This window comes from Acinonyx jubatus, chromosome A1 (genome assembly GCF_027475565.1).
Source record: "Acinonyx jubatus isolate Ajub_Pintada_27869175 chromosome A1, VMU_Ajub_asm_v1.0, whole genome shotgun sequence".
NCBI classification, from domain to species: Eukaryota; Metazoa; Chordata; class Mammalia; order Carnivora; family Felidae; genus Acinonyx; species Acinonyx jubatus.
The window spans coordinates 196,231,696-196,256,073 of record NC_069380.1 but is presented as its reverse complement, the minus strand read 5'-3'; the positions used below and the strand labels follow the sequence as shown (position 1 = coordinate 196,256,073).

Here is a 24,378-nt window from a genome sequence, read left to right as displayed (position 1 = left end):
TTCCAGCTTGAATCTCAGGAATTTTTACGCACACACGTAGAATCTAGAATAACTAGAAAACTTTAAGTCTGTTCAGGGATACATCTAAAACCTTTGGCTATTTTCCAGATTCTAACTTCAAGGCATGATCATTTTGGATCTTTCCACACTACCATTTAAACAGGTTTTCATCTGCTCAAGGAGACCTAATGCTCTACAACTAGATAAATATTTGTAAAAAAAAAAAAAAAAAAAAAAATTAGACAACCATATATAAAAGAGTAACAGCATCAAAGACAGCCCACATTGGAAAAATACCAACATGCTTATGTATTAATCTATTATGTACTATAAATCCCCACACTCGACAACCAAGCCTCTGCATTTTCAATTTAGCAGCTTATATTAATCCGTCCCTACTTACTGAGATTTAATCTAATGAGTAAGAGGGAAAATTCATTGACATCTAAATCTATTTAAAGGACTTTGGAAGAAAAAAACTAGAAAGGGGAAAGAGGTTTTCTACTTATACACCCCAAATTTAAAATGCACCATCACCTTAAAGAACACAGCAGACCCCAAAAGAACTTGTTGGGATCACTAATGGCAAAGGACAGAGAGCAAATAGGTTATGTTCTACCCTCTTAGCGTGTTACGTATAGAATGTAACCAACAAACATACCCATTACCACTCTCAACCAGCCATCTTGCGGACACTCACAAAAATGAAGGAAAAATGCAAATAAAAATATCTTACTTTTTATGCCAAAGTAAGGTCTGCTTGGAAAACTTTAACCTGAGATACAATCTGGATAGCACAGGATCAGCTCAAGCAGATAATTTAAAGCTGTAGGTTCCTGAATGAAAGAGGATATTTTACCCACACGTACAAATCGTGTTCTTAAAACACAAATTATTCCAATGTGGTCTGGAATCAGATGCTTTTTAATACATTGGTTCATTTGAGTGTTACTGCTTTTTTTCTCCCCTTCAACCTCCAACTTTGTGTGAGACCTGCATCCTGCCCATTGTGTAATCACCAACAGGAAAATTTTTCATAAATATAACTGCTAAGGTTGGAAAAAGAATACTGTAGCACTACGGTTTTGAGTATCCCTGTGGAATGAACCACAACTGGTTTACTCCGAGAAATCTCTCACTCTTTGTATAATGAATCTGTCATATGAATTTCTTTGATTAATTGATGCCGCTGTGCAGACAGATCAATCTGTCTTATTTTATTAGCACTGAGATTTTTAAAATCTACACATTAAATTGACAGATTTGATAACATCTTAATCTTAGTTTTAACTGCTTACATATTTAACCTTAACAATTCTGCTACATATGATCGTCCAGAAATTGATATTTTTGTGAAGTCTTTCCCCAGTCACAGTTCTCTTTTTTTAAACCATGGATATTAACTTAGCCTGTTTAAAATAACTCTTCACTGGAAAGCAACCCAAGAAAAGGGCCATAAATTCTCCACAATACATACTTTCAATGCTTTTAACCAGAGATGATAGAAAAGAATCTCTCTTAATTTCTGTATGTGTAGAATATTATCAACAGTTTTATGGTGGTATAATTGACATATAATAAACTACACGTTTTAAAATATACAATGTGGTTTTGATACATGTGCATCTGTGAAACCATCACCCTAATCAAGATAATAATTGTATCCATCACCTCCAAAGTTTTCTCATGACCCTTTTTTTTTTTTTTAAGTTTATTTTGAGAGAGAGAGAACGCACACCCGTGCAAGTGCGGGTGGGAGGGGCAGAGATAGAAGGAGAGAGAAAGAGAATCCCAAGCGGGCTCCACTCTCCATTCCAAGCCTGATGGGGGATTGATCTCATAACCGTGAGCTCATGACCTGAGCCAAAACCAAGAGTCAGACGCTTAACTGACTGAACCACCCAGGCACCCCTCTCACAACCCTTATATCCCTCCACTCCCCCCTCGCCCTCCACAGGCCCCGTCCCTCTCCCTTAGGGAATCCCTGAAGTACTGTTACTTTGTTAAAGTATCAGTTTGCATTTTCTAGTACTTTCTATAAATGGAATAAAAATTTATCCCAGTATGGGAATACCACCTTACACATTGTTTTGTCTAGCTTCTTTTGCTCAGCAGAATTAGAGATTCATCCATGTTATGGCACGTACCCATAGGTCATTCTTTTTTTTCCTGCCAGATACTATTTCCTTATATAGATACGCCACATGTGTTTATCCATTCACCAACTGATGACATGTGGGTTGTGACAGTTTTTAATATAAAGTTGCTATGAGCACTTACACACGGGATTTTGTGTAAACATAGTTTTCATTTCTCCTAGAGTGGAATGGCTTGATTCTAAGGCTGGCAGTCTCTTAACATAAATGCAAACCAAACTGTTTTTCAAAGTGGTTGTACCATTGTACATTTCTACCAGCATTAGATGAAAATTCTAGTTCTTCTCCACTCTTTCCAGAACACTTGATATATTCAGGCCTTTAAATTTTAGACGTTTTAATATGTGTGTGGTGGTTTTAATTTCCCTAATGGCTAATAAAGTGAATGGCTAATAAAGTGGGGACCCTTTTACATGACCTTATTTACCTTCTTTGTATCTTCTTGGATAAAGGAGATGTTCAGAGTTTTTGCCCATTTTTGAAATGTTTCTTTTCTTGTTGTTTTTTTTTTTTTTATCAGATCTCCAAATAAGGTTTAGCTAGTCAATAGATGGCCTTTTCATTCTCTAGCAATGTCTTTCAAAAAGCAGAAGTACTATGAAATCCAACTTACCAATTTTCTTTCTATGCAGATTTTTGGTGTCTTATCTAAGAAATCTTTGTCTAACCTAAGGTCACAAAAATTGTCTCAAGTTTTCTTCTAGAAGTTTAATAGTTTCAGGTTTTATATTTAGGTCTAGGATCCATTTTGATTTTTATAGATGGTATAAGGTTAGGGCACCTTTTTCCTTTTAAGAATTTACTTATTTACATTCAAATTAGGTTAACCTATCGTTTTGGTTTCAGGAGAACTCAGTGATTCACCAGTTACATATAACACCCAGTGCACATGCCAGGAAGTGCCCTCCTTAATGCCCATCACCCATTTAACCCCTCCCCCACTCTCCTCCTCTCTAGCAAACCTCAGTTTATTCTCTGTATTTAAGAGTCTCTTATGGTTGCCTCCCTGGTTTTATTTTTCCTTCCCTTCTCCTACATTCATCTGCTGTGTTTCTTAAATTCCACCTGAGTGAAATCTTAAGATATTGGTCTCTGACTTAATTTCACTGAGCATAATACACTCTAGTTCCATCCACATTGTTGCAAATGGTAAAATTTCATTCTTTCTGATCACTGAGTGGTAATTTGTTGTATATACACACACCAAATCTTCTTTATCCATTCATCAGGCGATGGACATTTGGGCTCTTTAGGTTAGGACACTTTTAAATCCCATTTCATGTGTTCTTATTTTTGCCTATTTGCTACTAATTTCTAATTTTACTGGATTTTAGTCAGAAAACATACATAGTTGTGTGTAAATTTTATGCATGTTTTAAAAGAACGTGTGTTGTTTTTTTTAATGTTTATTTTAAAAGAATGCTTGAGCAGGGGGAGGGGCAAAGAAAGCGGAGAAAGAATCCCCAGCAGGCTCCACACTTACTGACACAGGACTCGATCCCAGAAACCATGAGATCACGACCTGAGCCTTAATCAAGAGTGGGACCCTTAACTAACGGAGCCACCCAGGCACCCCAAGAACATGTGTTTTCTACTTAAATTGTGACATTCAGTAATTATCAATTAGATTAAGTTCAGATTGTGGATCGGTTGGCTTTTTCTTACATTTTTCTTAGTTTTCGTTTTATAAGATTCAGAATTATGTAACGAATCAGGGGTACTCAGTTATCCTAGTAGATCAACATGAAAATCTCAACATAAATCAACTTAATGTTCTTTGCTGTGAATTGCATTTCACCTGATTAAAAAAAATTTTTTTTTAATATTTATTTTTGAGAGGAGCGGGGAGAGAGAGCAAGAGAGAGGGAGGAAGGGAAGGAGAGAAAGTGGGAGGGGGGGAGCAGAGAGAGACAGGGGCACAGAATCTGAAGCAGGCTCCAGGCTCTGAGTTGTCAGCACAGATCATGACTTGAGCCAAAGTTGGACGCTTAACTGACTGAGCCACCCAGGCGCACCTTGTTTCATTTGATGTTAATAATGCTCCCAGCACTGTCTTTTCAATGGTCTTTTTTAAGGCTATCTCTTCTATCCCTTTATTTTTACCTTGCTGCATTTGTCGCTGTTGCAGAAGTGTCTCATAACCACATATAGCTGAATATGTTACATTCATTGTTTTTTATGCCACCTATATAAAAGGGGAACTTAATTTATTCATTTTCGTAGTTATCAACGTATACATGTTTTCTGTTTATCATGACTGTTTTGTTCTTTTTCCATTTTTGCATGTTGCTGAATTTATCAAATATCCTTAGCTTTCTGTCTTTATGGTGTATTTTCTTAAATTGTATTTCTTAAATTCTCATGAACAAAGTTCACAAGAAAAAACAAAAATTCTACTTGATCCCAGTGAACTCACTCCATTCTAGAATTGTTTACATTAGCTGAATAACTTTTCAGATTTTTAAAAAATTGTATTTATGTAGACATCATCCTACTTTTACTGTTTTCATGTTTACCCTTAATTTTTTTTTCTACTTGAGATATATATATATATATATATTTTTTTCATTTTATTTATTTTAAATTTACATCCAAATTAGTTACCATATAATGCAACAATGATTTCAGGAGTAGATTCGTTAGTGCCCCTTACCCATTTAGCCCATCCCCCCTCCCACAACCCCTCCAGCAGCCCTCAGTTTGTTCTCTATATTTAAGAGTCTCTTATGTTTTGTCTCCCTCCCTGTTTTTGTACTCTTTTTGCTTCCCGTCCCTTATGTTCATCTGTTTTGCCTCGTAAAGTCCTCATATGAGTGAAGCCATCTGATATTTGTCTCTCTCTGACGGACTAATTTCACTCAGCATAATACCCTCCAGTTCCATCCACATAGCTGCAAATGGCAAGATTTCATTCTTTTTGATTGCCGAGTAATACTCCGTTGTATATATGTACACTGCATCTTCTTTATCCATTCGTCCATCAATGGACATTTGGGCTGTTTCCATACTTTGGCTATTGTTGATAGTGCTGCTATAAACATGGGGGTGTCTGTGTCCCTTCAAAAAAGCACACCTGTATCTCTTGGATAAATACCTAGTAGTGCAATTGCTGGGTCATAGGGTAGTTCTATTTTTAGTTTTTTGAGGAACTTCCATACTGTTTTCCAGAGTGGCTGTACCAGCTTACATTCCCAACCCTTAATTTTTAAAGAACTATATTTAAATTTCAAAATTTCTTTTAATGAGGTACCTGGGTGGCTCAGTCGGTTGAGCGCCCAACTTCGGCTCAGGTCATGATCACACAGTTCATGGGTTTGAGCCCCACCAGCGGGCTCTGTGCTGACAGCCTGGAGTCTGCTTCACATTCTGTTTCCCTCTCTCTGCCTCGCCCCCGCTTGTGCTCTTTCTCTCCCAAGAATAAATAAACATGAACTTTTTTTTCTTTTAATTACAATGTGTAATCTAAAGAAAATATACTTTATGATTCTACCTGACATCTCCTATGTTAAAATCAGAATTCACTTCCTTGTGCGTTCCTGTGATTACAATTAATGATTTTTTCTTTATAATATGTCTAGATAGAAGTCTTTTCTTGGCCTCAGAAGACTCATTAAATTTGAGTAAGTCTTTTTTCACATTTGAGGTTTTTCTACTTTGATTATTTTATTCTCTGTAATTTGTCTTTACTCTCTTTTTAGAACTCTTAGAGGGATGTTAGAACTCTATAACTGTTCCTTCAGTCTTCTCAATTTTCTCTCATATTTCCAAAGTCATCCTTTTGCAGGGCATTCTGAGGAAATTCCCTAACTCAATCCTTAGTTTTTTTAAATTTACATCTGAGTTGTGTCAACTGACATTTTCATTTTAAATTTTAAAGTCAAATTCATTTCCCAAGTTCTGTGTTAGATTTTTTTTTTTTTTTTAAGTAGGCTCCACACCCAATGTGGGGCTTGAACTCATGACCCTGAGATCGAGAATGAGTCGGATGCTCTACCGACTGAGCCACCCAGGCGTCCCTGTGTTAGATTCCTTTTCATAATACAAAACCTTATCTCTCTGAATGTCTTCTTCTGATCACTCTATTACCTCTAGGTCCCTCGATACTTTTTCTTCTTTTGATGGGGTAAGTTTTCTTTGATGGTGCCGATTTTCCTCATATTGTTGTGTGCCGTGATTATATGCTTATCTTTTAAGAATCTACGTTTGCCAGCTGTTTTGTTTACCATTGCCTACTTTCAGTGATTAATAGGGACAGACAAGTGGCTTCTCTCCTGTGTGTGTGGGCTTTGCAACCCACCTGGCAGTTAGTACATTATTAGGGCACTGTCTTGCCTCGCTGAGTCTAGCACCCACTTCCAAGATTTAGTTTGTGGGTAAACACAGCTGCTATCCACAACTTAACACAGGAGAGAAGAAAAATAAGGGCATAGGTCCAAATGTAAAGCCCCAATTAATAACTCCAATAAGCTCTCTGATTATTAATCCTGATGAATTCCCCTTCTATGTCATGTTTTCCTTGCCCATGCCTCAGTCTTTGGCATGCTTTCCTTTCTTCACTGTGGATTAAATCTTTGTTACAGATTTAACTTATAATCATTTTCTGATTTTTTGAAATTTTATAAAATTATGGCAAAGGAGGGAGTATATAAAAAAATCAACCTTCAATGTTCAATCATAAGTACTCCACATACCTGTAATTAAAGTTAACTTTATGCAATCAATTCTTTACATTGCTTCTCACAATGATGCCATAAAATATCAGTGAATTTCAAGATTAAAATGATCAAGCATCTTCAATAGAGCTTCTTGACAATGCTTTGGACCTTAAGGAATTAAAAAGCAACACATTTACAATGCCTCAAAACAAATCTAACCAGTTCAATTTTGTTCAGTTCTAAGGGATAGGTCAGAGAACCAACTTAGTCTGCTAAGTAATGAATAGCTACAAACATACTACCTCTTGAACAACTGTCAACTTGATAATTGTAGAAATCTAGTAAAGTTGTTTAATCTTTTCTAAGAAATTACATAAACATTATGGCCAATATTACTCTCCCATCAAAATATCTGAAGAGGGCTGCCTGGGTAGCTCAGCTGGTTAAAGGTCTGACTCTTGATTTCAGCTCAGGTCATGATCTCCCAGTGGTGAGATGGGGCCCCGCGTCTGGCTCTGTGCTGGCAGCGTGGAGCCTGCCTGGGACTCTCTCTCTCTCCCTTGTGTTCTCTCTCTCTCTCAAAATAAGTAAGAGAAAACTTAAACTATCTGAAGAAATGGGCTCAGGGGCTCCTGTGTGTGCAGGTGCAGGGATGAGATCTCTAAGTGATTGCATATAATTAGTATTTATTAAGTATTCACTGAAATGAATTCAACAACAAAGCAACATTTTGCTTCTTAAGGGTCTAGCCTTACTCTAGTATCTTGGGGCATGACCAACAATTTTCTCTCCATCTTGGAACTGCAGGTATGTTTTATATCACAACATAATAAACTCTTAAGATTATGGTGTGTTTTTCAATTCTTCATAACGTTATAGTCTGGTATGCTAACGAATGTAACAGGATTGAGTACAAGACGCAATTCTGATCATGCAGAAAGGACAAGGACATCACAGAGTAGAAGTCTAGGAAGAAAACAGATGAGATGTAAGTCAAGGAGTTGACAGTGGACTTGGTTTATGGTTGAAAGATTAGACCAAACCCACTGCCACTTCTATGACTTGTCTTTCCCTCTGTGACGTCTCCCTTGTCCTTTCTATAAGATCCTAACTGCATCTTGCACTCAATCTTGTTATAGTATTTCCCACACTAGACTGTAATGCTTCTTGAAGTAAACAGCACAGTGACTTTAAGTCACAGGAACTTGAAGTTAGTATGAGTTGTTATCTCATGAACATATATACCTGTCTCACATAACACACACAGATTTTTTGAAATGTCTACAATACCAAAACAAAACAAACAAACAAAAAAAACAAAAAAAAACAAAGAAAGAAAAAATAGAGGAAGTTAGGGTTAAATCAACTTAGAAAAAAATAAAGTACGATAACCATGCATAGTTGTTAAAGGTGGGCTCTATGGTCCCTAGGGGCCAAAGTGAAGTAGATAACTATGGGTTTCAGGATAAAAAATAAACTAGTTATATCCAAAGGAGAATGGTTATCAGCACCCTCAGCTGCTAGAAAAGAAAGCAGCCTTGGAAAAGTCAAGAGCCTTGCCCAGTGTCCCATGGCTTGTTTGGATAGAGAAAAATACTAGTCTCTTGACTTCCAGTGCTGTCGCTGCAATATCACACTGAAACCAAATACACAATGAAAATTAGTTGCTATTATGGCAACCCCTGGGAGAAACAGAAATATCTTTTCCCTCGTGAGGGTTAAGAAGCTAAGAACCCAACACAAATGTTCTGTGAGGAAGTTTGGTAGAGTTGGAAGATATAAAATGACCTGACTGCCCCTGAATAGGAATCAATGGTGAGGCAGGCAACCTTAGCAGCATGTGAGGTCCCTATTCTCAGGGGGGGTCAAAAGGCCAGGAAACTAGTTTCTTGAGCACTGTATGTATATCTATCTGTGTATCTATCTAGTCTTAGAAGAGTAGATTGTTAAGTACTATCCTAAACTATGACCAGGAAGACAAATTAAAAAAAAAAAAAATTTTCCTAGGGCACTTCTCCAGAAGAAAACAAAAATTAAGGTCAGGTCTACATCAGCCAGTAACGGACTTCTGGGCCCCCAGATTCATTTATTTGGCTCTGCTGACTGTTTGGCTCAGTTTTCCCTTAGCAAGTGTAAAAAACGCTTGAACACCACCACCCTGGGATCCTGTTCAACCAATTCAGATAGCTGTGGCCTTTCAACTTGCATCCAAGTCACTTGGCTTTATACCAATATCATTTCCCCTAGTAGAGCCTAAGCCTCAGTGAGAAAGTACACAGCTCAGAGAGCCAGGAGTTAACCGGTTGTCCCCATTCCAGAAAGGCCTGGTTCTTTTCCTAGATAAGGAAACAATACTATATCAAGAAGTTTCGATCATTCGCTATTACATATGACACTGGAACCGCCACTATAAAAACAGAGTTAGTGGAAATACCACTGTCTATCTTAAAGCATCCCTCCAGGGGCTTTAGGCAACTGAACTTTTCTTTTCCAGCCCAATCCCTTGGGAAATAAGTAGTGATGATTTATTAAAACTTACATGTTGCAGATAAGAAAACAACAACAGGAAGCTAAAATGCATAGAGGGACAGAGTGTCTTAAGGCTGAATCACATTTCTTCCTTGTAATTCTACAACAGATATGGAAGATGCAGACTTACTTGAGTGCAGCTGACTAGAATTTAGCTTATAGCACAATCACAAGGTATGCTGTGGACCTGGCCTTCCACGGGCCCCCACTTTGTGCTATCACGTTCCTTTGCCAGGGTCATGGTTTCTTGTCACCTCTTCCAGAGAAATCCTTGTTTGGAGAGGTCTAAAAGAGTTTTTGAATGGCAAGTTGTTCTCTTTTACAGCAGCAAGACATCTTTCAACCCCACTCGTTCCTTAAAGCAATGTGGCCATAAATAAGGTCTTCGGGTCTACCTATACTGTTCATATGGTCTTGATTCCTCCTCTACTGGATAGTAGAGGCAATGACATTAAATTCATAGATATTTAGCTATGATTTGTCTTAAAAAGGAGGTGGTAGTGAAGATACGGAGGTAATAATCATAATCCACAAAGGGCTGTGAGAACACATCGAATAAAAGAGAGCTGTTGTTCCTTCTGAAAGAAGGTTTCATCGGAGACTCTGAAGGAAGAAGGCTTTATTTTGGTGAAAGGCATCAAATGGCCTGGGCACAGAAAGCAAAAATTAAAAGAAGCAGGCAGCAGTGCCCCCTGGGTTGCCTGTCAAGAAATCCGTACCGTTTGCCTGGTGAAATTAAGAAATGCAAATAACCTGGACAGATTAACAGCACCAAGATAACTAGCAGGATACAAAGAAACAGCACCTTTCACTATGAGGAGGCGGTGTATTCCTCCAGGCAAACAAAGAAACAGGACAGAGTCAACATCTGTTTCATATAACAGCTTGGCTGCTGAAAGAAGCAACCTTTTAAAAAATGGCTTAGCTGACAATCCTCAAAAATCATTCAATCACTATTGCATGGGCTGAAGTAAATGGGTAAACGAACACAACTTGCACTGTTCCACACTCCCCTCACCACCTTCTGCAAAAGCAAAGTCGTCTCGTCTTTAAAGGGAGAAAAATAAAGTGCAAACAAAAATCTTCATGAACTTTCCTTCCGATTGACAAGTAGCAGCCAATACTGAAGCATGTAAGACAGCTCACTGCTTTTCAGCTTTCGCCTTTTCCAGTGTCAACTGGGAAGACAAGACTGCCAAACGGTTTACTGGGTGGGGAAGCAAGTCAGACAGAACTCATTAGAATATCAGAGGAAGAAAACAAGTCATTTGACAAGACCAATCTTGGTTCCAGAATTCAGTTAGGGAAAGCAAAAGGAATAGTAGGATGTCTGGATCCTTATCAATAAATGGTAACAAGCCAAACGTGTTAAGAAATGAATTTTTCCTCTCTGGGTCCTATCAATTTGCAAATGCAATTTCAAAATCAAGTGAAAAACATCTCTGAATGCACAAAAACCTGCAGATTTCAGGACTGGAAATTTCTAAAATGAAAACTCACCAGAGCTGTAATGTCACCGCAATGGGACCGGTGCTTCCAATTCAGCTAAATGCCGGATGCTTCATTTACCTTAGTAATGCGGTTTAAACACACAAGCCAAACAGAATGGAAGCAACTCAGAGGCACTGAGATAGAAGAGATTTTTCAGGTGGAAACTGAAAACAGAGAGAAAGGGGATAAGGTAGATGGGACAAAAACATCTAATATTAACACACGTGCACTGCCAAAAAAATACGCTAGGCAGTTAACCAAAAGATTCCAAGGAGGTCCCTTCCCTGTGACTTTTCAGTTTAAACAGGTGTGACAAAATGAAGAAAAAGATCATCTTGTCCACGAGGGAGAGAGGCATGACTGCAAGGAGAAAAAACAATCAATATGTAATTTGGGCGATTTCTCGAGACCTTGGGGAAAGGGCTTATGAATGGTGTTTTTTAGGGGGGTTGGGAGGGCAAAGGTATAATTATAATGTAAATCTTCCAAAAATGTCAGCTATGGCCAGGTGATCTCTAAGTACTTGACCTATGCTAATTTAGTCCTCACAACGATTATGTAATGCAGGAACTATTATTATGACATTTTACAGACACAGCAGTAGAGATACAGGAAAACAGACTTGCCTAGAATCATACAGAATGGCTGGGCTTCCTCTACTAGGAACAAGGGATATTTGTTCAAAGATGAAGCTTTCTGTCTGTTGAGGATCCTGTTAGGTATCTTGCACAACATCCAGAATAATATCTATCGCAAGACAAGCAGGGTAATTAATTAAAACTAAAAAAGAAAGGATTTGGATTAGTTTCAACGAAAACCTCCCAAATGAAAGAATTTGCAAGAAGAACAAATCCACTAAGCAATACTACAGAATGTCCTTTGTAGAGATCAGAAGAGCTCTCCTGGATGGTATTTAAAATCCTTTCAAGTACTGAAGGGATTAACCTAGAAAGTTCCAGGTCCGTAAGTAGGAATATTGGGCTTTAATCAAGGAGACAAGTACACAAGAGTCTCCCCTTGTGTCCATCAGCTGGTCTATGCAAGGACTGTGCTTTGTCTTGATGCTATAACCACCAGTCTCTAGAACCCAGCCTGGTTCTATGTGTACTTAATAAATAGTTGTTGAATAAATGAACTAAAAAGAATAAAAGAATATGAAGACGATGCGTTTCTGGAAGACTCTAGGTAGATTGGAAAGTTGAGGTGAAGACTGATTCAGAAGCCAATCCTGAAGAGATCTGAAGGGAAGCAGGACTACAGCACTGGAGTCAGAACCCTGAGTGAGCAAGAGTTTGACTGAAGAGAGTCAGAGACAGAAAATGAACAATAAAAGCAGCTTCGATGTCAAATTTGTTTTCACGAATGTCTCCATAAGCCCAAATCAGGAATTTCTTGAAGATGGGGATGTATTTTAAGTATCTCTTATTCTCAGCTCCTAGAATCAGGCTTGATATACAATTGTGCTAGAATGATTGCATGAATGGTAGGAAAAGACCACGTAAGAAAAATATATGTGAATGAGAATTTTAAGAATTTTTTTGAGGACATAGATTTTTTAAATTTAAATGTTAGTTAATATACAGTGCAATATTGGTTTCAGAAGGAGAATTCAGTTAGGTGAAAGATTTAGGAAACACCCTCAGAAAAGAGAAAATTGATGAGAACATAGGACTATATGTATAGTTCTAATATATGTTTTACATATAAATTATATATACGAACATACACAGACATCTATCAGTTGTGTGTATGTAAACAAAGTTTCTTCTTAAGATCTCCCAAGAGTGAGTTTCATTTAACTCCCCTGGTCATTGTTATTTCATTTCACACCATTTCTTCTCAATAGATAAGGAGCCCAAGTTCATGCCTCTTCTTATTTTGAAGAAATAAAAAATTTAACTGAAGGTTGAGAATGCGGGTGATGGAGCACCTTGGAACCTTCAGAAAGGGGTTCAAAAAAAAAAAAAAAAAAGGAGTTGGCAGAGAGGAGCCGGGCCATGCCAACCTCTTGAAATAACCCTACAGTGAGCACAACTATCTGAGCATTCCACACACCAGCGATGTTGTGGCACTCAGTATGGCTACCTTTCCATCTATCTTCTTGGATTTATTCCTTGATGTCAAGATTTTTCCCTGATTAACAACCTGATCCAACTTCTAAGAAACCCTCTATAAAGGTCTCGTATCTTCACAAATTGATCCTAAAACACTCCACTCTTTCCTCCTAAACTCAGAAATTTTCAAGCAAGCAACCTGATTTCAGTTGGTCACAAATCTCCGTAAATGCCACAATATATACCTTATACCGGGATGATCTTCTTACTACAGAAGAGATACTGTAAATCCTAGGAAAACTACACTCTTCTCAGGGGTTAGCCTGCTTCTCCTGCGTTCTTGGGTGAGACACAGCCTAGGGCCCAGTCTTCTTCCAGACAGAAAGGGCCCTCCAAAAATATTTGTTAAATAAAGGACTTACTGAACGTGCCAAATTCCCTCCATAGTTTGCCACTGAGCATTCAACGCAGGATACACAATTAGATTCTACTCGGAAAAAAATCACCTTCTTGAGACAGCCCCTCAACTGCAAATAGGACTATTAAAATTAAGGGGGTAGAATATCACGTGCCAAACACCACATTATCATGAGCCTGGAACTCACGTCCCAGTCTCGGAAGCTCTATCTTTTACCTAGGTCTCACGTCATCACACAAGAGGCATGAGCTAAAATGTTATCACCAAACTCTGTGGTACCCTCTCCATTGCCATGTCCATTACTGCAATTGTCGGTGAAGTTTTTTTCAGTAAAAGTAAACCATGCTTGGGAACAGACAGATTCCCATCTTACAAACCCCGGTCCTCGAATTCTTCTTTTATCGTATTGAATTTCAATGTTATAGTGGCACAGAATCAAGGCTACAAAAATTCCCTCAAGTGTTCACTTCAGTTGTCTCGACACATTCTCTATTTGTACCATCCAACTAACATCTATAAGAAACACCTTATCAATTAATCAGCAGTTTCTTATACCTGGAGGGGGTTTAATAAAAGTTCTGTGTCTAGCCTAGTAATAAAATCCTTACTAAGTATCAACCACATTTAAAACCAAAAGAATTCTCAAACCATACATTTTGATTCCATGAGACTTTTCCAATATGTTCTCTAATACTATGGTCACTGAGAAGCAGGGTTACTAGAAACCACAAAGTAATATCGGGGGTGGGAGGGAGGGGTGGGTTGGTGATGGGTATTGAGGAGGGCACCTGTTGGGATGAGCACTGGGTGTTGTATGGAAACCAATTTGACAATAAATTTCATGTTAAAAAAAACAAAAACAAAAAAAGAAACCACGAAGTAGTATCAAAATATTCAACCTGAAAGAGCAGTCTTTTAAAAATTTTTACGTAGAAAAATGTCTCCATTACAAGAACACTCGTGTTTTATAATTTTTGTAGTCAAAACAACAAAACCAAATGCCTTAAAGGAAAACCGGAATTTATCAACCGTGGTTGATTTAAATATTAATGCTATAAAAATCAAAGGTAGCTATAAAACAGACTGACAGCAGTAAACTTGCCCTAGATACAGCTCTCTAAAACACCTGAGAAGATCAACTAATACATTAGGAGATAAAAATAAGAAGGCACTAACACTATTAAAATGGCATAAAGTTTGTGTTTCAATTGCATCAAGTTAAAAGTAGGTCAGTTAGAATGAACTCAGAAAAAGTGACAGGGGTGGGGGGAAGGAAGGTCAATATCACAAAGTGATTAAAGAGATGGAAGAGAACTTTCTTCTAAGTCATTAAACTCACCAATATGATACTGAACTTCAGAGCACTCGCCATTTTCCTGTGCCATTAGAGAATTTAGTAGGTTCACTGAATTGACTGATTTCTTTGTTAACCTATTTACATGGGTTAAGACCCTGACTGACATAAAACACAACCAAAAAATCTCAGACAGAGAGTGTAATGAAAGACTGAGTGATGTATAGTTTGGGGTACAGCCTATCCAATAAATGTGCCTGACCAGCAAAGAACCCATTGGCAAAGATTTATTATCAGAACAAATACATTCTAAAAAGATCTAATACAATAAAACCTGCGGTATGAATACAAACTACCCTAAAGTACAGTTCTTCGCCCTGCATAATGTATGGCTTATCTATTACATTAAAACTTCTTCATACTTTTCAATCAGGAAGAAATTTTTTGAACAAGTGAAACTGAAAAGTATGGAGCAAATGAAATAGAATGGTATGGTTCTCAAATTACAAAAAAAAGTTTATTACTTGGAACTATTTGACAACCTTTAAAACATATATAAAGAGAAAGAAATATCTCTATTACCAAGGGAAAAGGTACAAATAAATCACTTACTAGAATAATAATGTTTTAATTCTACATCATGTCAATACCAAATTAGTACAAGCTTAAGCCAGACACAGAAAGGATTTTAAATGTTATTACCTCCAAGTTCCTTTACATTCAAGATGGCATTCTGGAAGGGCACTGCTTTTATACTGAAACCTAAAATTAGAAAACAAAAACAAAAAAAGGAATTAGCAACTTAACTTTAAAAAATGCATAAAATGCTCAAATCCTTTTTAAGGCAGATTAAGAGCTAATTTTCAGAGCTCATATTTATGCCAGAAACACAATTCGAGATAAACTGATGACACATTATCCTGTTCAAATTTTCAAAATATAGCTGTGTATTATAGTGAAATAACTCTTTTCTTCACAATACTACCCTATTCTTTAATATGTTATGTCACTTGTAAATTTTGTCAATTATAATAAAGACATTTGGAAGTGCAGAGAAACTCCAAAGAAAGTATTAGATCTACTAGGACCTTTGCATCTAATTCTTAGTTTTCTCTCATACAGAACTCAGCGACTCTACAGATGAAAGTACCTAAATTACAACCATCTTATATTAGAATTACACAGTATTTACGTCAGAGTTTTAAGACATGGTTAATATTATGTAAACATTTTTCTTACAAGTGCAATTGTAATTGTCTATGCATAGGAAACTATTTTATGATGCATGCAGTAAGTGATTTCTATTAAAATATATTCAGAGGATAAATTTTTGATCATGTATTGAGCACTGAACTATTATCATTCAAGTCATGATGGATTCAACATATCTGGTTCACAGGTTTTAGTACAGAGGCTTATCAGGTGCAACATACACGCGAACATATATGTATGCACATATGCCAACAAATATACTTACGATTTCTAAAAGGATCCATAAGAAACTAGTGAGGATTCTTGGGACAACCGGAGATCAGGAGGTCTTAAACCGAAGATTTTTTTCTTTCATTTGAATGTTTTGCTATTTACAAGTACTTTTTCAATTAAAAGCCCTACTAATAAGAGTTAATCTCTTCAGTAATTTCTAACCACCCAATTAATCTAAGGTTTGAAACATTAGTATGGGCAACTGTAAGATAAATCATCATTCCTTTTCAAGAAATTAGAGCAAAAGATTTAGAAATACTTTTCATTTGAAGTTATAAAGTTATGACAGGTGCCTGGAGAGGTAAAAAGATATACAGTATGGGGGCGCCTGGGTGGCTCAGTCGGTTAAGTGTCCGACTTTGGCTCCGGTCATGATCTCACGGTCCGTGAGTTCGAGCCCCGCGTCGGGCTCTGTGCTGACAGCTCAGAGCCTGGAGCCTGTTTCAGATTCTGTGTCTCCCTCTCTCTCTGCCCCTCCCCCGTTCATGCTCTGTCTCTCCCTGTCTCAAAAGTAAATAAACGTTAAAAAAAAAAAAAAAGATATACAGTATGATGTAGATAAGAACAATTCTTTTACATGGGTTTGTTTTACTCTATAAAAATGAAAGTCAGTATGTACCTTTTTATATTCACCCTATTAACACCACTGTTTTGTTATATGTTGTCCTAGCACTTCCAAATTCTATATACTGTCTTCCACCTTAAGCAGTGAATATCAGGTAATGGCTAAGAAGTAACTTTGGAGTCTGATGGAACTAAGTTTAAGTAAGCAGACTGTGGGCAACCTACTGCTTTCAACATCTCTAAAATGGGAATAATAGCATCTACGTCATGTAGTTGTTACAAAATAATACAATGTATTATGTTTATCACAGTACCTGATACAAATAGGCATACAACATATAACTTCTAGTGCTCTGTATCAATCGATTCTGTATTGACGGTTTAGTCACTAGCTGTGCATACCTTCTGAATACATTATAGACTTTAAGAGAAATCCTGGGGGCTTATTTATTAATCTAAATAGTTACTTGGAGCTACAGATATCACCACTGAATGACAAGAACCCTTGTGAGAGTGACAGAAGTAAACACTAGTTGAAGTTTGTTATATAGGATGTAAATGTTCATTGGGCCCTCTAACAATCTTCTGAAACATACCCCTCCTGTACGGGTTTTATGCAGACACAGTCACCACAGCTTATGGTTAATAGTGCATGTAGTCACAGAATCTCAGTAAAATAGCAGAAGGAATGAGGAGGCTGCGGCACTGGAATGTACCTGGGCCTGCAGAAAAGCCTCTCCAGGTGTCTGGCCTCTGGGAAATTAAGGAAAGTCAGTGCCAATCACAATATTCCTGCTGGCACTGAAAATGTGCCTGCAGGAGACTTGGATGTTTGAATGTATCTACCTACCCCTCACGGGGGTGTCATATGGATTAAAAGGCAATGATTGTGAAATCCTGAAAATGAAAAGCTCTCTGCAAACGCTCAACAGTCTATTAGTGGTTATATTCAGGACAACTCAAGTGAAGATTTTCCAGAGAAATGAGATAGGCCCCAACTTTGAAAAAGACACAGTTATGGAACACACCAGCCATGTTTAATCTGCTTTGATTCTTTAAAGCTGACAACAAGCAGGTACCCAAGGAAAGGAATATCCTTCCAGAAATTGCTGCACTCATATACAAAACACTCATATTCAAAAGTTTTGAAATTTAGAATCCAACAGGCAGATTATATCATTGTTACCATCTTTAATCCTCACACAGACATAATAAATCGGCTGCAAAAATGTCCTCAAATGTTCACGCTAAGCAAAGTAACCTAGCAATGTTATTTATAGGCATATAAATGTTTCTGCAGAATACTCATAAATGTTTTCTCTCCAAATAGAACATATGTGGCTAGATTTATCCTGCAAAGGTATATGCGCTCTTCCATTTTGCTGCCTTCATATTTTTACAGTATGACTGTAGTAATGAATGTTCAGAGGACAAAGCCTATGTAATCAGTCCAGAAAATAAGAAAAATGTACTATGCATTGAAAAGAATTTTTAAAAATTTTAGTCATTCTACACATTTGCAAGGATTCAAAAGAATTTAAATTTAAAGCCACGCTTTCAGTTCAACTAGAAGAGCAATCAAGAAGGGTGACTATTTGGGGCACCTGGGTGGCTCAGTTGGTTGAGTGTCCGACTTCGGCTCAGGTCATGATCTCACAGCTGGTGAGTTCAAGCCCCGCATCGGGCTCTGTGCTGACAGCTAGAAGCCTGGAACCTACTTCGGATTCTGTGTCTCCCTCTCTCTCTGCCCCTAACCCACTAGCATCCTGTCTCTGTCTCTCTCAAAAATAAGTAAAACATTGAAAAAAAAAAAAAAAAGAAAAAAAAAAGAAGGGTCATTATTTGATCAACTCTATTTTATTCCTTTACACTGGGTTAGATGAGGTTGGGGTTGGGGGTGGGGGAATGTTAACATTCAGTAGGGATATAAAGGTCAAACCATCAGAATAGTGTTTTTAAAGGTTGTTTTGAGGAATAAAAATGGCCAGATAGCATGGGCCCCAAAGACAGAATGTCTGGGTTCCAATTCTGGCTCTACTATTATTAACTGAACAAGTTACTTAATGCCTCCGTGCCTCAATTTCTTAGTCGGTAAATGAGAACAGATAGCACCCAGGGCTATAAAGTGTTTAGTAAATAAAAGTTGAGACTATTAATGGTCACCAACTGACTACTGAGGCTTTAAATTCCTCCCAGTCAAAATCATGTGCAGCCTTAAGGTCTGATATATTATGAAAGCATTGGTAAAATAAAAGTTGTAGTAGCAATTGAAAACATTTGAGGACTTCGACAGACTAAGTATCTGGAGTCTTCCATAGCTCTTCCTTTTCCTCTCTCCTAATCCTAACCCACAAAGCCTGTGACTTCCATCCACAAAATAGTTCTAAAATATGTCCACTTCCTTTCCATAACTGGCCAAGTTGCCACCTCCACTGCCACCACCTGGACAACTTCAAGGGCCTAACTCAACTGTCTGCATCCATTACTGGCCTGCTCAGTCATCTCCACACATTAGCAGAAGCGATCATCCCGAAATTCACATCTGTTCACATCACTCCCCTGGTTAAACCCTTTGGGTAGCTTCTCACTACTCAGGATACAGTTATACAGTTCAAAACACCTAACAAGGCTCTATCTAATATCTGGTTTCTCTTCCCTTTTCCAGGCTTAGTTTGTACCATATTCCCCCTCATGTTAGTCTTCGGTTCCTAAAACAAGCTATGTCCCTTCCAACTCAGGACCATTGCACATACCGCTCCATTAGTGTTCCTTGGTCCCCTGGCCAACTCTTCATCCTTCAGGTACAGTTTTTACTTCATCAGGCAAGCGTTCTATGGCATTCTTGAAATAGATTGATTCTGGGGGATTCATGTTCTTCCAGCATGCAGTTCTTCTATGTAATTTTCAGTTATAGTTACTTATCAGTTTGTTTTAGGTCTATTCCCCAGGTAGACGGCTAGAATCCATGATAAATAAATAGTGCATAATATACCCTGTATGCCAGTGATAGGCACATAAGAAGATCTCAATATTTCTTTAAAGATCTATACTAAGGGTTTATATGTATTTCCCAGTTTAACTGTCACAACAATCCTAGTATCCGTACTACTATCCCAAGAGGAAAGTGAGCCAAGGGTTAGGTGGCCAAGAGTACTATGTGCCATATTCAAAACTTCAACATAGGCCTTGTCACCAAAGCTCTATACCTCCTCTGTATACCAACATCTTGATCAAGTCACAGTATTCTGTCCAATTTTGAACTAAATACAGGTGAAGCCAATTGTAAAAATACACACTTGCCCAATAAACCCACTATTTTGCCTATTTATAAATAATGCAATATATAAGTAAGTGTTCTCAGTTCCATACTACATTGCTTTATTTGCGGAATAAAAATAGCCATGAGTTCAAAAGTAGTTTTTTTATGGGCATTATTAGTAAAACCAGAACTTATGAGGGGAGAGAAAAGGTCCAACAGACTCAGCCAGGATTCGGGGCTGGATCACCGTTATTTCTCCTCAAAGTAGGCATCCTGATGCTCTCCACAGGTAGCCAATGTGCTGATGGGATAAGAGCACTGTCCTAGAGGTACTAGCCACAGCTCTTAGACTCACCAGCCACTTTTTTCTTGACCTTGAATCGCTCATCTGCAAAATGAGTGTGGATTAGCTTAGCTCCTTAAAGTTTCTTCTAGAATTAGGATTTTATTATTTATATTAAACAAGAAAGAGGAAATAACAGTAACAACGGAGTCCATCATCAATGGCCTCTCGTATTTGGCTGAAGGCCTCATGGGTAGGTGTCCCCAGACCCCACTCAAACAAGATGATGGCTGAAGCCTAAGTTACACGGTCATTTTTTCCTGGCTGATCTAAGCTCCATTAGTAAGACTGAAACCTCCCCTAAGATTTAACCCCACAAATTTTAATAAATATATGACTTAGTCACTCTTTGGGGAAATAATTGTTTGCATAGGCTTTTAGTTTTTGTCTTTTAGCCCTTAAATTAAGCAAAACCCGTGATACAAGGGAGATGGATGTGAAATTTTTTTTTTACGCAGGGAAAGCATTCCTGGAATTGTAACAAAATTAGTTTTGGGAGTGAGGCTGGTCTATTTTTATTCGTGGTGTGGAACACTTGAGTATCTTACTTGGACCTACAGACCAACCTCTCCCCAACCCCCCTAACACTCAAGTCCGTACACATGTACACAGATACTCTGTGCGTACTTCTGAATTCCCTGGGTCACTTTAACAACTGCTGAAGGAAAATCTGGTGGCCTTGACCTAGACCCAGGGCATGATTTATGCCATCGTAATTTTGTGATGTTTGGACAATTCTGGTTTACTCTAGTGAAATTCTCCTAAATATGATTTCAATATCCTAAAAGCAAATTTAACCCACGGGCATTTACAAAACAATCCTTTGGCAGATACCAAAATTGGACTTTTTAACTTCTCTTGTTGACTTAACACATATGCAAGTGAATACTAAAGTTTCTAAAATAACTCATTCAAATCTTCATGAACGTTTTCTGTATTTCTTTCAAATTAGCATGATCGTTTTCTATTTTAACTGAATGGCATACCATTTGACTACTTTCCAAGTGAAGTAATAAATATCCTTAAAAGAGATCTTCCCCCTTTTTCAATTCCAAGTGTTGAATTTTCTCCAGGTTACATCAATATATTAACCTAAGCCTTTAGACTCCATTCTTCTAGTTTAAGAAGAAAAAAAAAAAGTGAGCATTTGTATAATCTATAGGTTAACAATCCTTTTATCAACAAATTCCTTGTGCCTCTCCAGTCAAGGAATTCACTTGGGACATATTTCACTTTTGTTTCTCTACCAAGGGACAAGCCTTCCAATTTTTCTTTCTTTATCCACAGGACCCACTCTCTGGAGGACTTCTTGGCCCTTTAAGTTTTGACAATTTAAATTTCTTCTAAAAACTATGTCAAAGGTAAAAGATTGCTGAAGTTAACAATCCAATAAAGTTTGGACTCCCTTTTCTTCTGAAAAGGCAGACATTCTTGTCTTGCTAAAACTGGATACACATACCTTTCTTGTGATGCTTTTAAGAAACAAATTCTCAAGGTAGATTCTCTTTTCAGTTGTTCCCCACTCTTCCAATAACTGTTTTACTGTTAATTGGCTTGATATCAAAACATTATAAAGAAACAATTTCAAGAACAAAATTTCACATATAATTCAGCCATATCAAAGCACGCTTATTTTTACATGTTCTTTTCCCATTTTTCATTCAAAGCACAGTTTATTTTTTATTCTTATTTACTTTTAAATATTTAGTTTGCGAGACAGCGTGAGTGGAGGAGGGGCAGAGAGAGACATACACAGAATCCGAAGCAGGCTTCAGGCTGTGGGCTGTCAGCACAGAGCACCACGTGGGGCTCAAACCCATGAACCGAGAGATCACGACCTGAGCTGAAGTCAGATACTTAACTGACCGAGCTACCCAGGCGCCCTATAGTTGTTGTTTTTTCTTTAATAAATATTAATTTTCCTCAACAGAAGACTATTTTTCCAATTTATCATCTTTTCAATTGAGCAACTGTAATTTAATAAACTCAATGGCTATAGGACGTTTAAGTTATTTTAAACGTTTTAAGTTATACAAGCGTTACAAGGATGTTACGCATATAGTTTCTTCGGAATTATGTGCTTAAAATAAATCCTCGGTGGTACGGTTACTAGGTCAAAAGATGTGAATATTTTGGTAACCTTTGACTTATGTGAATAACTGCTTTTCAAGAAAAGGAACAATGTCATTCATGCCACCCGTAATGCATGCTACCACAATCTTATCAAACATTGGGTCTTAGCATAAACAATTTTGGTAAATTTAAGGATAAGGTTAACATGTTTCTGATTCTCTAGTAAAGTTTAACTTCTGGCAAAGTTGAACCTTTCCCATTTATTTGTCATTCTTTTCATGAATCATCTCTTTATGGACTATGTTCAATGTATCGATTGGATTCTAGGTAGTATGTGTAAATGTGATTGAATTCTCTAAATGGGACAGCCATAAACTCTGTAATACCTGCTACAAATATTTCTCACACTATTGTTTTCTTCTTACATTTGTCTTGTTTAGTTTCCCAGTGATTCCAAAGGTTTCCAGCAGCTATTCTCTTATCTTCCACAAGTATGTGTGGCTTTCTGACTTCCTTATTTTTTCTCCTAGTTATCTTTTCTTGGTGTTAGGCTTTGTCATTTATTTTAGGACCTTCCTTCCATCTCCTTTGTTCTTCTTCAATTACATACGTACACACACCCCTGCTCTAAACAACAAAAAGAACCAGCAAGTACAATTGTACACACCAGTCTTGCCTATCCGGAACTCCAGAAGGGGCTAGGTTTTGTGGGTCCATGGATAACTTCAAATCAGCCTGTTTGGCTCTCCTCAGCTGCCTTTCTTCTCCCCTTCCTCTGTCATCACCAATTTGTTTCTCTAACCTCTTACCCACCTTCATTAGCTATAGTGAACACAGAGTCAACCATAAGCATCTACCCCTTCCCTCTTATATCCCTTACTTCATGCCTCTCATTCCCAACACAGTCCCTCCTTCATCATCATGGAGCCCTTTCACTGAGTTATATGGAACCTCAGCTTTGTTAAGAAAAGTCTTCTCTCAGCTCCAACATTTTCTTGCACGCTTTCTCATCCTCCTTATACTAGCCAACAAAACTTTTCCTTTCCATAACAGTGCTACTCAGGACAAGTGTGCATTCTTTACAATGCTTTTGGACCATTTCACCATAGTCACCTCTTAATAATTTTCCACCTGAAGTTGTGGCATCTGCTTATACCTGGGACCTCTACATTTCCATTTATCAATTTTCAGGGAGTGTGGTCATCTATCCGAATGAATTCAACACTTGCCTAACATTTATCCACCATACTCTTCCCACTTCTATTGTTATGGACAACATTCTCCAAACGTTCCAAATGGAATTCACCATTCTCTCCAAGAGTATCCTCCAAGTTTTTAGATCTCCCAAATTACCAGTTCTAATTCGCATCAGCCATCTAATATATTGATATAAAGTTATACATTCTATCGAATTTTCTACACAGATGATTATGTCATTTGCAAATAAAGATAGTTTTACTTATTTCTTTCCAATCTGGAAGCCTTTTCTTTTTCTTGCCTAATGCCCTGGTTAGAATCTCTACTACAATATTGAATAGAAGTGTTGAGAACAGAAACCCATGTGTTCTTATTCTTGATCTGAGGAGGAAAGAATTCTTCCACCATTAAAAATGACAACTGCTGGGACGCCTGGGAGGCTCAGTCAGTGAAGCGACCAATTTCTGAATTTCAAGTCAGGTCATGATCTCTCAGTTCATGAGTTTGAACACCTCCTCAGGTTCCGTGCTGGGGCTCGGAGCTGGCTGTTTACAGCCTGCTTGGGATTCTCTCTCCTCTCTCTGACTATCCCCCACTCATGCTGGGATCTTAAATAAGCTTTAAAAAAAAAAAAAAAAGTATTAACATCTGACATGTGGGTTTGGCTATTTCCCTTTTAGGGCTCCATCAGTTTTTGTATATTTTAAAACTGTTTAAAAGTTCTATAAATGTTTAGTACTCTTATATTCTGTTGATTAAAAGATCCCATTATAAAATAAACTTCTTTATCCCCAGCATTATTCTTTGCTATAAAATCTACCTCTTCTGATAACACAGCCACTCCAACTTTGACTCCTGTT

The 24,378-nt window shown here is 37.6% G+C and overlaps 1 protein-coding gene across 6 annotated transcripts in view; it reads right to left on the bottom strand.

Annotated features, from left to right (window-relative positions):
* The window catches only part of ARL15 (ADP ribosylation factor like GTPase 15), a 406,131-nt gene that overhangs the window by 232,325 nt on the left and 149,428 nt on the right, over window positions 1–24,378 (bottom strand). For all 6 annotated transcript variants that reach the window (XR_008289375.1, XM_053200688.1, XM_053200699.1 and 3 more), the window contains exon 3: window positions 15,300–15,359. Coding sequence is in view for 5 of the 6 variants with exons in the window: in XM_053200688.1 (XP_053056663.1) it covers window positions 15,300–15,359 (60 nt within the window). In the remaining variant the exon portion in view is untranslated. The remainder of the gene's footprint in view (window positions 1–15,299; window positions 15,360–24,378) is intronic.